The sequence below is a fragment of the Dreissena polymorpha genome, chromosome 13 (genome assembly GCF_020536995.1).
Source record: "Dreissena polymorpha isolate Duluth1 chromosome 13, UMN_Dpol_1.0, whole genome shotgun sequence".
Lineage (NCBI taxonomy): Eukaryota > Metazoa > Mollusca > Bivalvia > Myida > Dreissenidae > Dreissena > Dreissena polymorpha.
The window spans coordinates 42,294,519-42,317,209 of NC_068367.1; the positions used below are offsets into that span (position 1 = coordinate 42,294,519).

The 22,691-nt window shown below is 35.4% G+C and overlaps 2 protein-coding genes across 2 annotated transcripts in view; both read right to left on the reverse strand.

Moving 5' to 3' along the window:
- The window catches only part of LOC127856172 (calcitonin gene-related peptide type 1 receptor-like), a 198,154-nt gene extending 185,372 nt beyond the window's left edge, over positions 1 to 12,782 (reverse strand). Inside the window, exons 1-4 of the mRNA XM_052392236.1 lie at positions 12,558 to 12,782; positions 5,397 to 5,817; positions 4,834 to 4,931; positions 1,598 to 1,689 (exon numbers count right to left, since the gene is read on the reverse strand). Of these exons, the coding sequence (XP_052248196.1) occupies positions 1,598 to 1,689; positions 4,834 to 4,931; positions 5,397 to 5,817; positions 12,558 to 12,602 (656 nt within the window). The 5' untranslated portion in view covers positions 12,603 to 12,782. The remainder of the gene's footprint in view (positions 1 to 1,597; positions 1,690 to 4,833; positions 4,932 to 5,396; positions 5,818 to 12,557) is intronic.
- An 8,363-nt stretch (positions 12,783 to 21,145) lies between these two features.
- On the reverse strand, positions 21,146 to 22,304 carry LOC127856191 (keratin-associated protein 5-1-like). Its single transcript, XM_052392264.1, has 2 exons — positions 22,036 to 22,304; positions 21,146 to 21,583 (listed from the first exon to the last, which is right to left on the reverse strand). The coding sequence occupies exons 1-2, from the start codon at positions 22,059 to 22,061 to the stop codon at positions 21,298 to 21,300; spliced, it is 312 nt and encodes a 103-aa protein (XP_052248224.1). The 5' UTR covers positions 22,062 to 22,304; the 3' UTR covers positions 21,146 to 21,297.
- Positions 22,305 to 22,691: the final 387 nt, after the last annotated feature.

Below are 22,691 nucleotides of genomic sequence, written 5' to 3' on the forward strand. Positions count from 1 at the left end.
AAACGTCTCAATTTCATTTCCGTCTTGATCGGATACACGCAAACAGGAAACTTGTTAAGAAGATAAGTCGATGGAAACTACTAAAATGATGTAAGAAGCGACACAACACGCTTTAAGACTGAACTAAAACAAAGACGATGCACAGTTATCAATAGCTATTGACTTTTGATGTAGACAAATTGTGTTGAAAACACACAAAAACGAGTGTGTGTTTTAAATTAAAAATCGGACTGCTATGTTGTGAAAAACTAAAAAACAAATGAATGTATGCGTGCATGCATTCAGTATTAAGATAACATAATAAAACACAAATTTCGTGTATACATACACTTTGCACAAGACAACAACCAACATATTCACTTTTTTTAAAATGGAACCGTTTAAATATAGACACAATATAACTATGTCGTCAATGCCAACTGGTGAGAACACGTATAAAAACACGCTAAATTAAATGCTACGGGAAAGGCTTCATTAATACCTCAACGCATTTGTAAAACGAGAATGGTCGAGGAATGAGCAAAGATGAGTGTAACACTTGTTTATTCTCGTTTCGTGTATTTTGGATAGATTAAACGAAATACAGATGAATATGAATATCAAATACTAACACTATTGGGGAACAAAACGTCTCATTAAGAGTGTTATAACAACTTAATGAACAACAAGTTTAAAAAAGAAACATCATAAGCCAAATGTAATCCTAACTATTTTTAAAACAATATATGCATCTATATTCTGAATGTTTTTTAAGAACATTTCAAACGTGTTTATGTTTTACACATTATCATGTATTGTACTTAACTTTAAACAGCAATCTTTACTTATTTGTATGTGAGAAATATGACCACGGCAGGTAGAATACACAAAAAACTTGGCGACGCTTACTTGTAAATGAGAAATATGACCACGGGCAATAGAATACATAACAGGCTGGCGACGCTTACTTGTACTTGAGAAATATGACCACAGACGGTAGAATACACAACAGGCTGGCGACACTTACTTCTACTTGAGAAATATGATCACGTACGATAGAATACGCAACAAGCTCGCGACACTTACCGGTACTTCTACATGAAAAATATGATCACAGGCGGTATATATCGCAACAAGCTGGCGACCATTCGTGTACAAGAGAAATATGACGGCAAGCGGTAGAATACGCAACAAGCTGGCGACACTTACTTGTGCATGAGGAATATGACCACAGACGGTAGAATACGCAACAAGCTGTCGACGCTTACTTGTACATGAGAAATATGACCACTGACGGAAGAATATACAACAAGCTGCACTTAATTGTAGATGAGAAATATTACCACAGATGGTAGGAGGCACAAACAGCTGGCGCCACTTACTTGTACATGAGAAATATTACCACGGACAGTAGAAGACACAACAAGCTGGCGACAATTTCTAGTATATGAGAAATATTACCACGGACGGTAGAAAACACGACAAGCTGGCGACAATTACATGTACATAAAAAATATGATCACAGACGGTAGAATACACAACAGGCTGGCGAAACATAATTGTTCATGAGAAATATGACCACAGATGATAGAATAAACAACAGGCTGCTGACACTTACTTGTACATGAGAAATATGACCACAGACGGTAGGAGACACAGAAGACTGGCGATCTGACATCCGACACTGATGTAGATGGACACCTTCAGCTCCTGTTAATGTAAATAGCAAATATTTGTAAACATCGTGGGATGATCTACGATCTTTTTCTTCTGACTGAAGAACTAATACCAATGTTGCCGGAAGCAAGGCATGAATCTCATTTATTGTTCATACTTTTATTCAAAATTATTATATGTAAAACATACACAGCGAGGTTATCAATTTACCAATTTAATTTTATAGAAATTATCGGTTTGGTGATTTTCTGGGTGTTAATTGACATAGGTGCACAATTATATAAAAAATAATGCGCAATCTGGTTCTCGCAAGATAAAAAGTACAAGGATAGAACTCGGTTATAACAAGCCTGATGCTATTGGCGAGCTAGCGTGACGCTCAGAGAGTATACTTGGGCCGTGCTCTGTGAAAAGGGGGTTTAATGCATGTGTGTAAAGGGTCGTCCCAGATTAGCATAGCCAGTCCGCACAGGCTAATCAGGGACGACACTTTTCGCTTTTATATTTTCTGTTTTTAGGAAGTCTCTTCTAAGGAAAATCTAGTTTAGGCGGAAAGTGTCGTCCCTGATTAGCCTGTGCGGACTGCATGGGCTAATCTGGGACGACACTTGACGCACATGCATTAAACCCCCTTTTCACAGAGGTATCTTTCAGGGAGAGGTGTACACTGTTTAGTATGCTTCAAATAGGATCCCTGATAAAAACTGCCAATAACAACTATAACTGGTTGGACAAACTGTGTATTATCTTCTATCTATTCACTTTTGACATGATTTTTAAAAATCATTCATTTTTTTTTTGTTACAGTTAACATAAATTTTAATCAATCAGTTACATGTTTGATAGGTAATCGGATACTTTTTTAAGTAAGATTATACATATGTTATAGAGTCAAAAGTGTCGAAAATAAAATAAATATCTGTGTATTTCTCGTTATGTCATAAGTTGCAACACTGCCTGTAAGGTGTAAAAATTGTGTATACGCCAATAAATTGTAAATACATATTGTTGACTTTTGTGGTTTCAATTTAATTCGTTTCAATACAAAAAATATACACAAATTCGTGTAGTAAAGCTGCAATGCCAATTTAAAAAAGTGTGTTAAGATAAAAATATAGACATTTATACTTTTAAAGAGAAAATGAATAAATCCTTAATAATGTATACAACTCAAAATTTAAATGTCATTTTTAACTAAATTATTATGAAATGATCATTATATACACAATTCTTTTGTTTTATTTGTTGAAGTCCATAAAATGTTTTATTCTAATTGCTGTCGTATGTTGTCGAATGTCTTAAAGGGATCTTTTCACGCTTTGGTAAATTGACAAAATTGAAAAAAATTGTTTCAGATTCGCAAATTTTCGTTTTAGTTATGATATTTGTGAGGAAACAGTAATACTGAACATTTACCATGGTCTAATATAGCCATTATATGCATCTTTTGACGATTTTAAAACCTAAAAATTATAAAGCGTTGCAACGCGAAACGATTGAATAATTAGGAGAGTTCTGTTTTTGTCGTTAAATTTTGTGAAACTACGAAGATTGCTTATATAAGGTATAAAATACTTATACTGTGTATACTCGGCGGAATAGCTCAGTAGGCTAAAGCGTTTTTACTTCAGGACTCTGGCAGGACTCCAGGGGTCACTGGTTCGAAACCTGGTCCGGGCAATCTTCTTTTCCTTTTTTTTAATTTTATTCTTGATTTTTTACTGGTGCTTTTACGATCCAATGTTTACATTTATCGATATAAAGCATTTAATGAATAAGTTAAAAAATGCCAAAATCTGTGAAAAGGCCCCTTTAACACACTTAAGTTATACATTAGAACGTTGTTAGAATAATTATAAACCTAACAGAACACTGATAAAAAAATGAAAAAAAGGTATAATTAAGTCAACGATACAATTCTCAAATATTTCAAAAAAGTGACACATTTACTATGTACATAATTATCGGCATATTGATAACGGATTGCTCATCAGAGCCTAGTCAGAGTTTAATAAAGCGTCGCCAGTGCAAGTCACTGTGGGATTATTTTATCGTCTGAAAAGCGGGGATATTTTTGGAAATTAGGTATAAAGTCCCATTCAAAAAGTACTATATATATTGATTTGAATTTGGTCAATTGTGTCTGATTAGTTATTTATATTTTAATTTGAGTTAAATATGTCATCTTGTCATTGTTTCAGTATACAACATATTCAATTATCAGTTTTTGATAAAACATTAACGGAATGGTCAAGAAGGCATTCCCGAAAGAATTACCATGAATGTGTTTCATCAGCCATTTATTTGTATAAACACAATAACAATCGAGATACTTCCTACTTGATCAAAAATACACAGAGAAAAACAATTATTTAAAAAGGAAAATAATGCGAATGGGCTCACAGTGGTGAAGCTGTATTTTTGTAAAGGGAATTATTGTGCAGTCTATACCCCAGTTAACTGACTAATGCACAAGTCGTGTCATAACAACCACCCGCGAATACGTGATAGCTTCAATAACATGAGCTAAGTGGAGACTGTACGTGTAAATTAAACTTTTCTACAGTATAGAGTCCATTAAATGCCCATCAACTACAATGTGACTCGTTTGCTCTTTATTAATTACAAAAAAACATGAAAAAGTACACTGGTTTGGATTCGCCAATGGATTTAGAAGTTATCAGCTGATATTAACGGGGCCTATTCAATCGCGTATGATACCAGCTTATGGCAACATATTAAAATTGAAACATTAAACAAATTCTTATTGTAAGACTATCATGACCCCTTTTCAGACACGTCGAGACATGCGCCCATAATCTATTGATAAAGCATGTGGTGTGTACATACATCTTATGATTGACGTGACACACGTATTAAGTTATCCACTCATTACCCCATACGCAGGCAATGCTGGCAATCTTGTGTAAACGCATGACATGCGATGATAGTACATCAAGTATTACTAAAATATGCAGGTATTGGATCGCCCAACTGCTACATATACTATCCCATACGTCACTAAACGTTGAATATAACCGGTAAGTATAATTCCAAATATATAGGCCAAATGTCTTTTTTCTGTACGATACCTATTTGTTGGCATTTCTTCCATAGGAGATGCCATAGAAAAATGCCTTTAATGTAATTCTAAATGAACAAATGCTCCATACACACCTCGTAGCTAAGACACGGTGTATAGTCCGTCCATTCAAGACTAAGGGGACCTTTCGTAAGCCATTTGCCGTCAGCATTACACGTCTTCAATGCGGAACCTGGGATGAATTATCATGCATATTACATAAACCGCTATACCTTCACATAGTATAATGTTTCGCAAAGTACCACACAAAGATGTACGTTCGAGCTTGAGTATGCATGGACATACTTTAAAAATCAAACATGTCATAATGCCCATGTGTCTTCATAGTAAACACATACACAACATATATGAAGCATATATCAGATTTGCGTTTCGTTGTCTAATTGTGCTTGCTTTGGTTTAATTTTATTGGTAAATTCATCAGTTTCTTCGAATAAACAAACTTAGTAATTTTGACATATGAGTATTTTTTTAATCAATTAACTTGAATAATCACCCGATCAAATCCCCCATTTCCTTAAATGAAGGTAAAACATATCACTATTTATTTATTGTTACAAGTAAAATAATGTGTCGGTTAACTCAAGACTTTGTAGCATTATAACATTATAGTGCATACAAAAATATTGAAACGTACGTGTGGGTACGGAATACTGCAGGAAATTCGGACATGAAATGTAGCTTGTTGTCCCCGGCTCGCCCGCGTCCCAGCATCCATACCCGTCCCACGTGGTCGGGCATGACGTATTGTCGTCAACAGCAGACGACATCAATTGGCGCGTACAGCAGTCACGAGACGCCAAGCAACAAAGGCGCCATTTATCACATTCGTCTGAAGATAACGTGGCGCAGATTTCTCCAGTTGCACTTTTATTGTTGATATCTGGATACACTCTGGAGCCGTTCGTTTGTATTTCGAGGGTGTGGGTCAACGGGTTGGGTTTATAATCGCGTTCAGGAAACAAGAAGAAATAGCACCAGGCGCATGCATGAATGTTGTAGTCTGCTACTTCGTAAACTCCGAATTTGCTTCTACAATAGTGCGACTGACAGAATACCTGAAACAGTAAACAAATTATGTTGTGGGGTGTTGTGCAAAACATTTTATGCCATTGTTGCACCGGAATGCTCGGAAGCTAAATGATTATTGTACACAGGAGATTTCTATTGGTGTCTGCTCATATAATGCCTGTTTACTACATCAATGTATTTGTGTTCACATGAACAGCAAATAAATCATCGAACAAAATTAATATGTGCCTGGCTTGTACAAATAGGTAGAACAGGTTGTTATTCATAAAACACAATGCTAATAGCGAACTCGTTACATAGATATCATACAAGTAGTTAAAGTGGGTACTGCGTTTCTGTTATTTGCAAGGAGTTGCGTGTGCTATTTTATGAAAAACAAGTATGCCTTTAACATGTATATAACGGACCGAATAAACGGCCAGTAGCAATAACTGACGTTTATGTTGAAAGGTTTACACATTTCCCACCATAACATGTAAGTCAATTGCCTGTAACATAAGATGACAACTAAATATCATTATTTACGATTTTATTCGGTAATTGGCATATAGTTATATTTTGTAAGTAGTATGAAAAGCTCAGTTGTTGATTTTTAACATATTTAATTCTATCGCATGGTGCAGAAATATATAGACTAAATGGATTAACATTTTAAGGTCAAAGAAGATGGAACTTTAGATTATGAGTTATCATGACGTCGCAAAAAGAAGAAACAAGAGGGCCATCAGGCCCTAAGGCGCTCACCTGAAAGCCAAAGGAACTAGACTATTCTGAAAAAAATGCAAGCTGATTCATGAAGATTATTTTGGACCAAAAAAGTGACTTTTAACATGTTTTGTTATATTTGACCTTGTGACCTAGTTTTTGAGCTCATATGACCCAGCTATAATCTCTGGCAAAATTTCATTGGGACAAATGTTCTGACCAAGTTTCATGAAGATTGGCCAATAAATGTGGCTAATATAGTGTCAACAAGTTTTCACTAAAGCCATATAAGGACAACTGCCTTTCCCCCTGGCGGCCATGTTTTTCAACGAACCATAACCATTTTAAAACTCACTCGAGCTATTGTTAGAACAAATGTTCTGATCAAGTTTCATAAAGATTGGATAATAAAAGTTACTTCTAGAGTGTTAACAAGGTTTTGTAGTAAATAGCCATTTAAGGAAAAATGCCACGCCCCCTTGTGGCCATGTTTTTTAACTGATCTCAACCATTTTTTAGCTTAGCCCAGATATTATTAGTTCAAATATTCTGACCAAGTTTCATGAGCATTGGACCACAAATGTGACTTCTAGAGTGTTTACAAGGTTTTACCATACAGTAAACCCATATAAGGAAAACTGCCCCGCCCCATGGCGGCCATGTTTTTCATTCAACTGGAACCATTTTCTAACTCGTCCAAGATATTATTGGGACACATTTTTTGACCAAGTTTCATGAAGATTGGACTAAAAATGTGACTTCTAGAGTGTTAACAAGGTTTTACTATAGCCATATAAGGAAAACTGCCATGCCCCCTGGCGGCCATGTTTTTCTACCAACCGGAACCATTTTCGAACTCTTCAGAGATATTATTGGGACACATGTTCTGACAAAGTTTCATGAAGATCGGACTAAAAATGTGACTTCTAGAGTGTTAACAAGGTTTTACTAAAGCCATATAAGGAAAACTGCCACGCCCCCTGGCGGCCATGTTTTTCAATCAACCGGAACCATTTTCAAACTCGTCCAAGATTTTATTGGGACACATGTTCCCACCAAGTTTCATGCAGATTGGACTAAAAATGTGACTTCTAGAGTGTTAATAAGGTTTTACTATAGCAACTGCCACGCCCCCTGGCAGCCATGTTTTTCAACCAACCGGAACCATTTTCGAACTCGTCCAAGATATTATTGAGACACATGTTCTAACAAAGTTTCATGAAGATTGGACAATAATTGTGACCTTTAGAGTGTTAACAAGGTAAATGTTGACGACGCACGACGCACAACGCACGACGCACGACGCACGACGGACAAAAGGCGATCACAATAGCTCACCATGAGCACGTTGTGCTCAGGTGAGCTAAAAATGTAACCCTCAGCACTGCTCGAACCCCTGACCCCTGGAGTCCTGGAGTAAAAAGTCTACAACTTAGGCCACTCGGCCATCCTGCAGGATACAATCATTTTACACTTTATATAAGCAATCCTCGTAGTTTCACAAAATATAACAACAACAGAACTCTCTCAATTATTAATTCTTTTCGCGTTGCAAAGCTTTATAATTTTCGGGTTTTTAAATTGTCAAAAGATGCATATAATGGCTATTTTAGAGCATGGTAAATGTTCAGTATTACTGTTTCCTTACAAATATCATAACTAAAACGAAAATTTCGAATTTTTTTAATTTTGTCAATTTACCCAAACGTGAAAAGGTCCATTTAAACCTAATTTCGAATTGTGTTAACCTATTATGTTTGTACAGATATTTCAAGAAAAAAGTAAAAAGAGATTTAGTAGAACCCAAGGTTTAAATCCCAAATTATATTCAACCAAATATCACATAAATCAACCAACATCGCTTTGAACGGTGGCTGACGATTGGCGCATAGGCATTTTTAGATGTGGTGTATACCTTAAATACAGCTCACAGTTACTCGTAAGCAGTATTTATTTCGATTGTATAGTTACTTTTTATAAGTATGCAGTGAGTTAGATAAATACCAGGACACTAAATAACACGCATGGTCGATCTCTGTTATTAAGTCTTACAATTTAAGGTCATTTATACAATTGAGTCCGGAGTCCGCACAGGCTGATCCGGTACGACACTTTCCGCTTTTATGATACATTTTAGTTTGAGCAAAGTCTCTTCAAAGCAAAAATCCAGTTAAAGCGGCAAGTGTCGTCCACAAAGACTAATCTGGGACGACACTTTACGCACATGCATAATACCTCCGTTTCACGGCCCATTTGTTACAACAATTTAGCAGTGATATCGGTGGAAATATGCTGTGTTATAAAGTGATTATCGTAGAACTAAAATTAAACAAACATGTTGCTTTTAATGGATTCGTAATTTAATAGTATAAAGCCAAATAGTTGCTTTGTCCTTATCATAAATCACTATTTAAACATGTACCTAGACGCATTTATTTCATTGCATGCAAGATTTTAGATTTTGAATATGTGCAATTCGTTTTCTTGCAATGAGAAAACATTTAGCTCAAATTACTTTAAGCTGCCGGTGCGATGAAGTTGATAACGTTATTGAGCGTTTTTTACGCGTATAAGTGGGATGATTTAACAAATTTGAGGTTCAAATGGTCGATAACACGCGGATAAATTGAGTCGTGTTCTGTGAAAATTGAGCCAAGTACGTAAAGTGTCGTCCCAGATTAGCCTTTGCAGTCCGCACTTTAATGGTATTTTTCGTTTAAAGGAAGTCCCTTTATACCGAAAATCTAGCATTATGCCCAGTTTTCTCAGAACGCGCCTCAATTAGATAGAGTACTTACTGCACGGTTAGAATCAATGCCAGATTAGAAAGTTGTTCAGGCGATATTACTTTAATTCGGAAGTCCTTGTATACCATGTGGAGCAGCTGTTTCTCTGGTCCTTTTTAAAATGCCATTGTCTTGTTCATTATTATGGATCATAGGAATAATGAAACTACATTAGCATCATACGGAGGGAAAGCAATATAACCATACACTAGTCTTGTATAAAAGGCAAGTTAGGGTCCTAAGTTTAACCATGTCAAATTAAGAAGTTAAATGCATACTTAAAATAACAAAAAATATAAACATGTGCGTTAAAGCACATGTGAATGTTAATGAATTTCCCTTCTTTGTAGTCTTACGACTTTCATACGCCTTATATTCAATTTTCCTGACATGTGCACGTACAAATAAGTTACGCATGTGTTATTAATTTGATATTCATTATTCTCATGCGACCCGCCGACACTTAAATTATACATGTACACATGTAGGATTAAAACAGAACATTAGTTACGAAAAAGGGTAACTAGAAACAACATTGTTCATTTTTGGCATAATTTATAAAGTGTTATTAATTTGAACTATGATAAAATACTATTTGGATATTTATATATGCATGTAATGTGTCAAGGTATAGCCTGCTATACGACTTCACCAAGAGATGCATTGCGACAGTTTGTATGATGTTACGTTTTAAAACCTGTTAACAACATGGAATTTTGCAGATATTTGTATTAAATGCATTTCATCTTGTCTCAAAAATTTGTTTATTGCTCCGATACATGCTAGACGTTGGAGTAATGTAATTGCAATTAAATCGAGCTTTGATTGTCTTTTATTGATTCATAACTTTACATACAAATCGTTGATGATTTGTTTATTTACACTGTTTAATGTTAATGTCTATTGACACGTGGGTGTTTAATGATTAGTTATGGGCTTAATTTGTGATTTGACATGTCGTTCAAGCGGTTTAACCCATTTATGCCTAGTGGACTATCCCATCCTTCTAAATTGGGGCAATTTATATCCAAAATTATGGATGTTTAGTATATTTATTTCTATATTTAGAATATTTCTAACAGAAATTACTTTCAGCAAACAGCGCATCATCTGGGTCTACGCTGTTTGCCAAGGCCGTTTTTCTAGACGCTAGGCATAAATGGGTTAAATTCAAAAAGCTTTGCATTTATTTTTCTTTGGATGACTTTGGAGTATATCATTTTTTACCAAGTTCTGCCATTCTGTCAAGTTCAGGTGGCCTTAGATTATCATTTTTCACTAAATAATGATTAATGTATTTCTTGTAAAACGTAACGCATCAAAATGGTTAATTCTAAATCATTATTTCTAAAGTAATATCTTTAAAGCGTTAACAGATAAGCAACATTATTTAGAATACATTTCAAATAAAGGTGCCTTTTAAGAAATATGCTTTCAAAATTATTCGTATACCTAGCCAATGCAACGAAGCGTAACAGCTTCCATCAAAGTTAAAAAAAATATATCGGTTTCAAGCATTTCAGACACTTGGATGGGCAATTAAATTTTAAATTGCATTGAATCGTAAAATAATTATGTTTTGAAAATTATTTACATAAAGCTAAATACCCAAGGTGAAATGAAATGTTAAAAGATTATTCATTTAGCGATACTTTACGCGATTGGTAGTTTCAACCTTTAACATTGAAATATGGATATTTATAGTATTAAAAGGTCCCTAGACCAGTCCCTGGACATCGCTTATGCCACAATAAATTAATCAGTTCGTCGATGAAAGAACATCTGACAGTTCGCCGATGGAAGAACATCTGAGAATGCAATTGAAATATCACAATTAATTCCTATTTCGTTACTTCGATGTAATCAATCACAGGCGAGCTGGAAGCGCATAAATTAACAAATGGGCCGTTGACTGTAAAAATGGTTTAAACCGTGTGCGTAAGCTGTCGTCCCTGATAAGCCTGTGCAGTCCGCATGGGCTTATCAAGGACGATACTTTACGCCTTAACTGGATTTGTGCTAAGAAGAGACATTCTGTAAACGAAAAAATACCATAAAAGCGGAAAGTGTCGTTCTTGATTAGCCTGTGCGGACCTCACAGGTTAATCTGGGACGAAACTTTATGCACATGCATTAAAAACCCATTTTCAAAAAACACGGCTCAAATACGTTTTATTCCATCTTACTTTAACATTTCCGACAAACACACTCGGTTCTTAATATTCTCGCCCAGTGTTTCTACTTGAATTGTGTTAGTTAATGTAAACAACTATCCATGACTTTCGCCATTTTGTAGTTTCAGCGAATCGTGGGCATAGTCAATAGTTGTGAGTTGTGCCATTCTGTTAGGTAAACTGGCTTATCTGAGACTAAACTCTACGCGCATGCTTTAAGCTCGGTTTTACCAGAACGCTGCTCAAAGAAAGTATGGTCCCCGCTCTGTTTTTAAGGTAATTTATGTGTTTTGAATAGACGCACACTAATATAACTATAATGTGATAGTGTTGACGAGTGTGCTTTTTTAATTATTCGTCCATTTTAATTATGCTGATAATATAATTATCCGTGACATGTGACTTGTTTTAGTTAAAAGACACATTCAATTTTACTCTTTTAAAGTGTTTTCAATCCTACAAGGATGTTGTAACAAAGTGTGTTCGGCACGGCCCTGCGATGTTTCTTCAATAGTTATGCTGCTTATGCAACGTGTTTCCTTATTGTAGCTGGTTCTTTACTGGGCATATCATTTGTCAAAACATGGCAGCTCCAAATAAATAATCAAACAGAAAATTGCATGTTCAAGAGCTAGAAATGTGGTTTCTATTTATAATCCTGTAGAACTCGAAAACGTTTTTTTATTAAAGAAATAAATCTGACTTGATGTATTTAATACTCCGTTATTGGCGACCTAACTGTATTAGTTTTTTTAAGGTGTAATCTGTTTTGTTATGTAACGTTAATATTCCATAAAAAATGTATATTAGCCTTGCTGTCGGAATAATAGGCTAAATACACGTGCGAAAAGAGTCGTCCCATATTAGCCTGTGTAGTGCGCACAGGCTAGTTCGGGCCGAAACTTTCCAATTTCATGGAATTTGCCGTTCAACGGAAATCCCTGCTTGGCGAAAACCCTCTTTACCGGGAAGTGTCGTCCTAGATTAGCTTGAGCGGACTGCACAGGCTAACCTGGGACGATACTTTACGCTCATGCATTAAACCCCGTTTTCCAAGAGCGTGGCTCCGTTTTTTTTAACATTTAAAATGATGCAACTTACCTCTCTACAAAGCACTAGCACAAGTAATAATCCACAAGTCTCCATTATGTAATAACGTTATATAGTCCAAAAGTACATTAAAGACAAATTAGAACAAAAGCTCTTAATACGTGTCGATATTGTATTAAAGAACTTCCACATGATCAACAGACACGACACATTTCAAGAGAAACAAAAAACGTAACATAAGACTACCCCTTCCTTGCACGAAAGCGAAGACAAAGCGACTACTACAATATTTTCCAATACTAGAACTTTTTATCTAAAGCTATTACCAAAGCTATTACTAGCAACCATATGGGGATTTCATTCATTGGTCAGATTTATCACCCAAGAGAAACCAATGTCAAAGGTGCAAGTTTCAGCGCTCACCGATCGCATGATAAGCCCACGCCAGCCCAGCTTGTTTGGGATACGATAAACATGTCTTGTCGAGTAAAATACTGCTTATCACGAATTTATTGGTATTTAATTGCACAAATAGGCTGAGTGAAAGGCGAAGAACGCCAGGATATAGCAAAGCAAAATATTTTTTACTTGAAAATATTGTACAAAAAGCTTGAGCTATAATAGACGAAATAAAATTTTAGACACCGAAAACAGGCTGCGAAAACGGAAAAGTAAATAAAGATATTAAAAAATCGCGTCTTTTTCATATTTCAATGCAATATAACGAAGTGAACACGATATGTTAAACATTATAGTTCCTGTATGATGAAGTTACCATCGTGGTAAATAATTAATTTACAAGGAGCGAAGTACGGGTGTTAACATGATGTCGATGTCAATGTTGCAGAAACGAACGCGAATGTTTGGGGTTTTCTTACTACCTGCTCAAATATGCATTCAAAAAAAAGCTGTTCCCATTCTTTTCGAATATTCCTGGAATTTAAATATGTTTTTCTTGGTGGTTTCCCCATTTTTAGAGATATTCTTTGAGTTTGATGTTAAATAAGGTAGATCGACACTGAATTTATCAAATTCGCTAACATCATAAGTATTGGGGCGTTTGTTTGATATGTAAAAATAGTGCTCAATGCAAATGCTTAATGATTAATTTTAACGTTTGCGATTATGAATTTTTTGCCGTAAAATGGACGTGATCCTTTTTGGAACGGAAAGGAGGATGGTAAAATAAACGAAAGCGGGGTTTATAAGCTTCAAATAAAGATTTGATGGAAATCTTACTCAATGTCAAGTTCCCCTTAAATATGACGATTATATGTGAGCCGCATGGGTCGTATGCAGCCTCCATAGCTCCAGACCAGCCTGAAAATAGGTGCTTTCTGGTCGAGAACTTTCCTGTCTGCTTTGGAGTCACGCAATGTTTCTTGGTCTCATTAGCGGACAGGCTAGCTCTTGACCAGATTACACTTATGCGCAGGCTAACCCGGAGCTATGGCCTGGCATAAGACCCATTTGCGCATGATTAGGCTCGTATAACGAAGGTAATTAGGCCGTAGGTAAATGACATAGAAATGACCATAGGAAACCATGGTGTTTCACCGAGACAATGGAAAAAAACAACGAACAAAAACTTGTTAGCAAATTAATTAGACAACTTGTGCTGCGAAGCTAAAAGCAACGTGCCGGCAAAATTTGAATGAATGGTCATTATAAAGATGAATTTTAGTTAGGCAAAATCAACAACATCAACAAATTGTTTGTTTCCACTCACATCTCCAATATAATAAGGAAGGTAAGTTGGCTCAACTGTAAAGATAACCACTTTTCAACGATAAACGATTTTTCACTTTAGCATGCAGACATCTTTCAATACTCAATTGCCCAATCTGTTTCGTTTATTTTAAAGTTGAATAAGCGAAAATGATCTACCGCAGCGAATTTGATTGTAAACTCAATAGTAAATTTAGCGAATGTGATCAAATTTCGCATGAAAGATCGAAAACTCTACCTGAAAAACAAAACAAAGTTGAGTCGGTCTGATAAGTCGAAACAATCGTTTACACTTACTCACTCACTTCTCTCAATTTGCATATATTTTTAATAAATATGCCTACGATGATTTGAGCGTCCTAATGGAATGCTCAGATAGATAATATTAATTATGGGCGCTTGGCGGAAGTAAAAGTAGTAGCACTTCAGTTCTAGGCGAAAGTATCCACGCTAAACTGTTTTCAAACTTTCCACAGTGGTCTCCCATGCCACACGTGTTCTAACACTGAAGAATAATTAATGAATTTTAACATGAACAGATATTTGTATTCAGTAAACATTGTTTGAATAAAGGGTATTATATCTTTCAACTCTCAATTAAAATAAAGTACCTCTGCGTTAAAAATAGAAGTCGTAAATACAAATGTGAAAACACATTTGCTAAATTTCAAGTAGATTGTGCAGCTTTAAACTCAATTGAATCTATATGTTGGTGTTCGTGAACGAATTATTTAGCAAACTTCATTATTTTGGATATAAAAATTATATGTTTTAAGAGATTTTATGTTCTTGTGATTTTTTGTTTAAAGTCGACATAGTTTATCGCAACAAAGTTTACACTTGGAGGACACGTTAGTGTCTATATCGTTCCTGCTAATGTTGCACGATATGGCTTTCTAACGTCATGTCTATTTCAGAGAAGAAACAATAAATAAGGCGATGTACTTGTATTACATGAATTTATGGGATAAGCAAGGTTGAACGTGTACATTGTGTGACCCGCGCCATGCAGAAATGGGTCTTAAGTAATTAACGGCCAGCGTATCAGTCGCCCACGCAGTCTGATCAGGCGCTACCATGTCCACTACAAAGTCATGCAAGCTTTCGCAGTCTCATTAGCGGTCGGGCTGGCCCCTGACATGACGGCGTGGGTGCGGAGGCTAATCTGGTGCTACTTTGGTCGCATAAGACTCATTATCGCATGCTACGGGTCACGTAATAAATAGCAAAGATGAGATAATATGTAGGTAATTTTTTTTTTTTTTTAGGGGGGGGGGGTTTAACTTTAATTTAATGTATGTTTAACCAAGACACTTTGTATTAGTATGATGTTGTAAGCACAATAAGAATGATAATTCATTACTTTCATTGGATTGTATTGGAACCTAAAGATAACAAAATATGTGCCCACATTTGTGATTTGTCTTATGACAGTTTTTTATGACTCTTTAGGCTTATTCCTGATCATAGACAAAAGAGAACCATAATTACATTCAGTTGTTAGAAAATGTTCTTTACTTAATTTCTATTAACAGTTCCGTGTTCCGAGTAAGAAAAAAGGAACCAAAGGGTAATTTGATTTTTTAAACACATAGTATATTATATTATTTGCTTAATGTAAAAAACTTATATAACTATAATGATGTTCATGGTTTAGAGTTTATGGTGTGTTCGATTTTTCCTTTGCGGTAACAATACTTGAACACTTTAGAAAGAAGCAGAATGATCGTTTTTTATCCCTATTTGAAATAAACGTTTTTTTCTCTGTTTATATTACAATACAATTTGACACCTTCGAAAAAGTAATATTTTACAAATCTGAATTCGCCTTGTATTTTAAACTAAAATGCGCAGTGTTTACTGTCCTAAACTAACTCTTTTAAAACTCATGCGTTTCGAGTTTTGGACATTATTATTTACACATTACAACGTTTTCTAGTTTTATTCCTCATATTTTATATCGTTGTTTAGTGAACCATTTTGAATGTCTGAAGGTGGTATAACCACATCTAAAAATGCTGCCAGAAAAACGTGCGCGTAATCTCTACAACAAATGAGTTGTTCTTTCTATGTATACAGCGGTTTTATTTCCCTCCTTTGACACCATCGCCAGCTCCACCACTTCCGCCGGCGCCACTTCCACCACCACCATTGCCACCAACACTGTCACTACCACTGCCACCAACACTGCCGCCGCCCTCACTGCCGCGATTTAGTTAGCGGCGATCTTTTGTATTCACGGGTGCTAACCATGCAATAGTAGAAGGTTAAGTTTGTTTATATTAACAATTTTCAATTTATAAAACGTTGAACATGAGTTCACCAATTACTACAGGTATACTTTAGACATCAAAAATGCTTTATAATCGCTAAAACCGAATATAAAAAAACTACTTTATATAACAAGAAATATCTGTTAAAAAGGTAGTCGGCGCAAACGCTGACTTTGAAATAAAGTTTGCAATTTACGTGTCTAAATAATTAACTTGAGAACAAACGTTTAACCATTGTTGTTTATTTCACTTTTAAGTCACATATTCACCGCATTAAATGTTATCATTGTCAAACCACACATTCGTGTAGGTAAATAAAAAAACTATACTACGGGAGTGCACATCATATGTGTCCTCACATTCCTTAAATTGGGACTTATTATGATTGAATGTCTTCACCATCGAAATATTTCGTATTTTAATATTTGATTTACACGCAGTTTTCTTTCGACACATTTAAATCCCACTTTCATATCCGCGTCATGCGAAAATGTGTCTTATGCGTTTCAGCCAGCGTATCTTAAGGCCAGCCTGTGCATTTGCGCAGTCTGGCAAGAGGCGATGCTGTTCGCTGTAAAATCACTCAATGTGTTATGGTCTCATTATGTATCTCCTGTCCAGACTGAGAGATGCGCAGGCTGAGTGGGCTATATGTATGATGGGCGCATATGGAATAAGACTCATTTTCGCATGACGAGGGTCATTAAAAATCTCATTGCGAAATGTACATGGCAAATTTTAGCACAAATTTTTCCTATACAAAATCGAATTCAAAATGGCAAACGTGTAAATAAAGGGAGCCTATCCAGGCGTTCAGGAACGATTTTCAGACGTGCTGACCGAGTACGGAAAACATTTGTGGTTGGATGATAAAACGATTTTCCTTTTATCGTGACACTATACTATTTCGGTAATGTTTGTTTTCTCACCTTGAAAGCAAAACTTTGTTTATCGATTCTATATTACCCGAACGATTTAGTGAACGAGAAGTGACCCTGAAATTTTGCGAGATTGATTTTAACGCGCAATTGTAACTGGGCCACAATGTGTGTCGCTTTAACATACAGAGAGTAGTCCGGAATTCCTTATACTGAACAGAACTACATCCTTTGCACTGCGCACACACACAGTGATGTAGCCAACGTTCAGAGGTTTTATCTCGAATCAGCCTATGAAATATTCTAATATATTCATGCGTGTCTGCTGGCGTTATGTAAAAGTCATTTAAGGTGAAAAGCTGAAAAAGTGCATATGTGCTCTATACCCAAGTTTAGGTCAGAGTTGTTGACACGTACCGTGTGAACTGCTTGGGTAACAAGTAATGCATAAACAACAAAGTACGTTTTACAGGGCAGTATTTATGACTACCTTATTCGTGAGTAAAAAGTATTGCTCGCAGATTTATTTTTTATTTATTTTCATCAATTATTTTATTGTATATTTTGAATTTGTATATGGTTTCAACAATCAAAAGTTTTGAACATGGAATTTCTATCATGAAATTATATCTTAGTGAGATAGGCATTCGATATTCCAACAATATTCATTTAATATGATGGAGATTGCAAATTGCCTTTATATTCAGTTCTCACTACCATTTTCATTATACTTTCTATGCTTTCAGAACGTCAAAAAGGGCCATGTTGCTGTTATTTTGTCTAAGTTATTTCTATAAAAATAAATAGAATGATAAAAAGTGCACACAGACATCTCAACCCGTGCGTTAAGACACGCTCGGTATAAATTTGAATAGCTTGTGTACATTTAAAACTTAAATTATGCAATAGCGAACAACTTCAGTGCCTTCAGCGCTTTGATTAATGATGCGCATGTGTAAGTATTTGACTACAACGCGTTATTTTTCCCGCGCGTGTATTTTGACACAGGGTTTTATAATTAATAAAAATATTTTTAGTTGGTATTTAATTATTTATACAACGAGATATATTGTTATTCTAAGTAAGGACTAAATAATTACTTTGAAAGGTAAGTTTTGACATTTGTAGAGTAGATATTTGAAACAGAGCACACGTCCTAAGTACACTTGTCAGCTTGATCTCCACATCTTTGGGGAAACATACAGCATATTGGTAGGAACACAGAACTCTTGCCAAGTATATGAACCCAGATAGAGATATTTGAACAGGTTTGTGAGTTTGAAAGGATTTTAAATCAGCAAATTTCATGTGTGCCTCCAGAATGATGTGGTTTCCCAAAGTCTAGCTCATTCCGGACTAAGTAAGTTGGCAATCTTAAATTAAGCAAAACAATATTTCAATAATCCCTACAAAAAGTGGAACGGTGATTTTTATCAGCACAAATTCGTTGAGCTGATACAAGTTGTTTGAAAGATGTTGCAATTAAGCTGCACCACGGGCTTATACATGTTCAATACTTTGAGAATTGGTGTTTTTGTTTTACAAAACGCATTATTTGAAACGCATGCGTTCGATGTTGGTTTCGTTTTAAAATGTAAATGTAAAATGCCAAAAATGTTTTCACTGACATAAAGGTGAGAGAAAATGTGCTCATCCAAGCAAACACCACACAAAGGTCAAATTACACACAGGTGTAATGGAATCTAATCTACACACGTGCAGGTTTAAATACAAAAGTAATCCTTTATTGTACCATTCGCTGCTATTTCTTTCCAACGACAGATGTTCGTGAAAATTAAATTAACGTGCGAAAATATATTATAACATTAATTTTCAAATTTAACAAATCATAATAATAATTGAAGTATTGTTTATTCAAAATTACTAATTTTGTTAATAGAAACTACCAACATACACGCGCCATTGTACACTGAAACAAACCTGTCATGAACAAATGTTTCAGTGTGCTTGTATAAGAAATATCATGTTGTGAATAAGGTACCCGTCGAAGCCATGATTTTTTGTCAAATTTGCTTGGTTGATGTGTAAAATATAAATCCATTTAACTATTTATTTGATATTTATTTAGCATATATAAGTAAATATAAAATAGCACATCAACCATGGGTTAATAAACTAGGTTTGAAAAGATTAATTTAAAATTTGAACTGTTAATAAAACGTAAGAACCAATGTCCCGACTATCAAATTATTTAAGAATCAGTGTCCGTAGGAACAGACGTCAATGCTTTTAAAATCGAGAAGCTTTTAAGCTTTTCAGCTTTTATTTTGAACATTATTTGGGAACAAAACACATCAATTTTCAAAACAAAATGCAGATGTTTACTGGATCTTTTATGACATTATTTGTGTTTCATCTCATTTTATTATGTAAGCATTTATTTTTATAATCATTTCACTTCTCAAAGCCTGCTATCGAATAATGCTTCAATACAAATAAATAAATTAATAAATGTACAAAATATTATCCTCAGTCATATCAATAACCACGTAGCTACACATGTATGACTGTATACTTCAAAACCCAAATTATAGTAGAACCGGGCTTCTTACAATATAAAAAAACAAAAGGAAGTTGGGATTCCTTATTTGTTTGGAAAGGTGAGAACTAAGAATGTCACTGTTTGTTCTTCACGCAAAGGCTTTTCATTGTATTATTTCCTTTTTTATTTATTGATGAATTATACAAATGATAATTCAAACGACAAAATAAGGAAGTAAAAGATGTACGGATAAATTTTCAGTGTGGCACTTGTTCCCGTCGAAAATGACCCGTGGTTGGCATAAAGAAGGATATGGCATTTCCCTCTAACCCGAACGTCTTCTCTCAAATGAAAACAACACATATGAGAAATACAGCTTTTATATTGGATAAGCCTGCGTACTAGTCTACCAGAGGATAAGCCTGCGTACTACCAGATTACACAATGCAATTCGTAATGGGTTTATACATCATACAAAAGGACATAATTATGTACATTCGATGTTCTTTACAAATATGCAACATTGTAATCATATACAAAACGTATATATATATATATAATCATAAGAAAACTTATCATTCATAAGCCCTTTACTCAATCTTTAAGAAAATTAATGTGTAATAACCGGTCAGTATCGCCAAGCTGAATGACAATATATGTATCCCGGAAAAAGCAACTTTTTGGAAAAACCCACTAATCTGCTGGTACAAATAAACATGACCCATTTATAATCCTTTCAAAACCACACACCGTATCAACCGTTATAATTTATAGTAAGCTATCATTGGTTGATTTAATGGACCAGCGTTGTTTTTACCGGGCTGATTAGTGGGTTTTCCTAAACTCGTGCTTTTCCGGGATATATATATTCCTCGTGCGTTCACCCGCATATGCCTTTCTACAACGCCATCTGGCAGCGACTTATCTTATTCAAGGGAAATTAATTTTTCTTTTTTCCTTTTGTTGAAACTAGGAAAATTATATTGTCTGTTCACAACAGATGCAAAATAAATTACTCCGTTAAAAAAGATTAATTGCAGTTATGAATCACTATATAAATACACGATATTTAACTCTTTACCACATGAATGGAAATTTTTTAGTTACTATAACATGTTTTGAAACATGCACAATGTCATTTAATAACTTTCGATTTTTCAGTGCTCTTAATATCTGAAAGGTTAAAATGACCTTTATTCTGTAAGTATGCGCGTTTTAACAAATTTCAATATAAAAACATTAAACAAAACTCAAGGATATCACGAATTCGTGTAAGTAATATTTTAATTTACATCAATCCGTTTCGTACATGCACACAATGCTAAACTCAATTATACACGTATACAAAACAAAACAACTCGCACAAATAATCAAGTAAATTAAATAAATGTATTTCGAGTTAAAAACAATCATCGATTCTGCAGGACACAACATCTCCCATTATCGTCCTTTCCACCCCCTTCACCCGCGCCTCCAGCACCTCTGTCTCCTCCACCACTATCACCGCCTTTCCCACTGTCAGCTTTATCGCCTCCTGCGGATTTCCCATCACAACCGCAACCTCCCATGCCGGCACTGTTTCCCCCGTTGCCCATTTTACAACATCCTGGCAAACACTGTCCCCCACACTGCGTACAAGACATCGTGGCCTCACACCGGTACTTGCCCCCGCTGTAGAGTCCTGTCGATTTCGATCTGCATTATATACAAAATGCGATCATAACATGTTCATATTCACCCGGATTCGTAACAAGGAAGTGTGTGGTACATCATTGTAGCGTTGTCTACAGCGCTGAAAGCATGGTGTACAGACCAACCTACCGACCGACAGAAGGACATGTGCACAGCAATAAACCTCGCTTCTTCGAATGAGATTTATACATTCAAAAAATTGGTTTAATGATTGACACAGTGACAATTGCCATTAAATTGTTAAATTTACTTACCGATGTATTGATTATCAAACATTAAGCATAATATACTTCCCTGTTAAGTTTGCAAGATGCAATCAACGAGTGCCAAAACACAAAAACTGTTTTGCATTGTATATCACATTTTCGTAATTTTGATTGGGTGATATTATAAGGTCCTGTACAGCGAATCATCTAAACAAATTGTTTAATAATATTTTTAATTAAATCGCCTACCGTGTTTTTAGTTGAAAAGTATCCATTATGCAACTACCATTTCTGATTATGATTATAAACTACCTGCTTATCAAACCTTTACATGGAAATTGGACATGGCAATTCATTGTTATTATGAGCAGATTGTATATTCCAATCGCTACACGACATTGTCATCTAGGTTTTGTGTGTTTGACAGACAATAACCATTGTCAATCTGTGCGTGTCTTTTGAAGTAAATACGCTCAAGCGTAAACGGGTTTTTCTTTAAACTTACCATTAAACAAACATTTGGCCATTTTTAGTGATATGTCATATAATTAAAATATTGTACTTGATATTCACTCAAATACCTGGAACCTGGTATGGGTGTATCAATATGCACCGGCAGTTGAAACTATTAAGAAAAAAAGAAAGAAAGAAAGAAAGAAAGAAAGAAAGAAAGAAAGAAAGAAAGAAAGAAGCAAGGAATGAAGGAAGGAAGGGAGGAAGGAAGGAAGGAAGGAAGGAAGGAAGGAAGGAATGAAGGAAGGAAGGAAGGAGGGGGGAGGGAGGAGGGAGGAAGGGAGGGAGGGAGGGAGGGAGGAAGGAAGGAAGGAAGGAAGGAAGTTTCCTTCCTTCCCCTTCCTTCCTTCCTTCGGAAGGAAGGAAGGAAGGAAGGAAGGAAGGAAGGAAGG

Coding starts and splice junctions, on each gene's coding strand:
- LOC127856191 (XM_052392264.1), bottom strand. CDS start 22,061: ATGGATACTTTTCAACTAAAAACACG. Junction 21,584..22,035: donor ACTTTTCAACTAAAAACACG/GTAGGCGATTTA, acceptor TATATAATGCAG/ATCGAAATCGACAGGACTCT.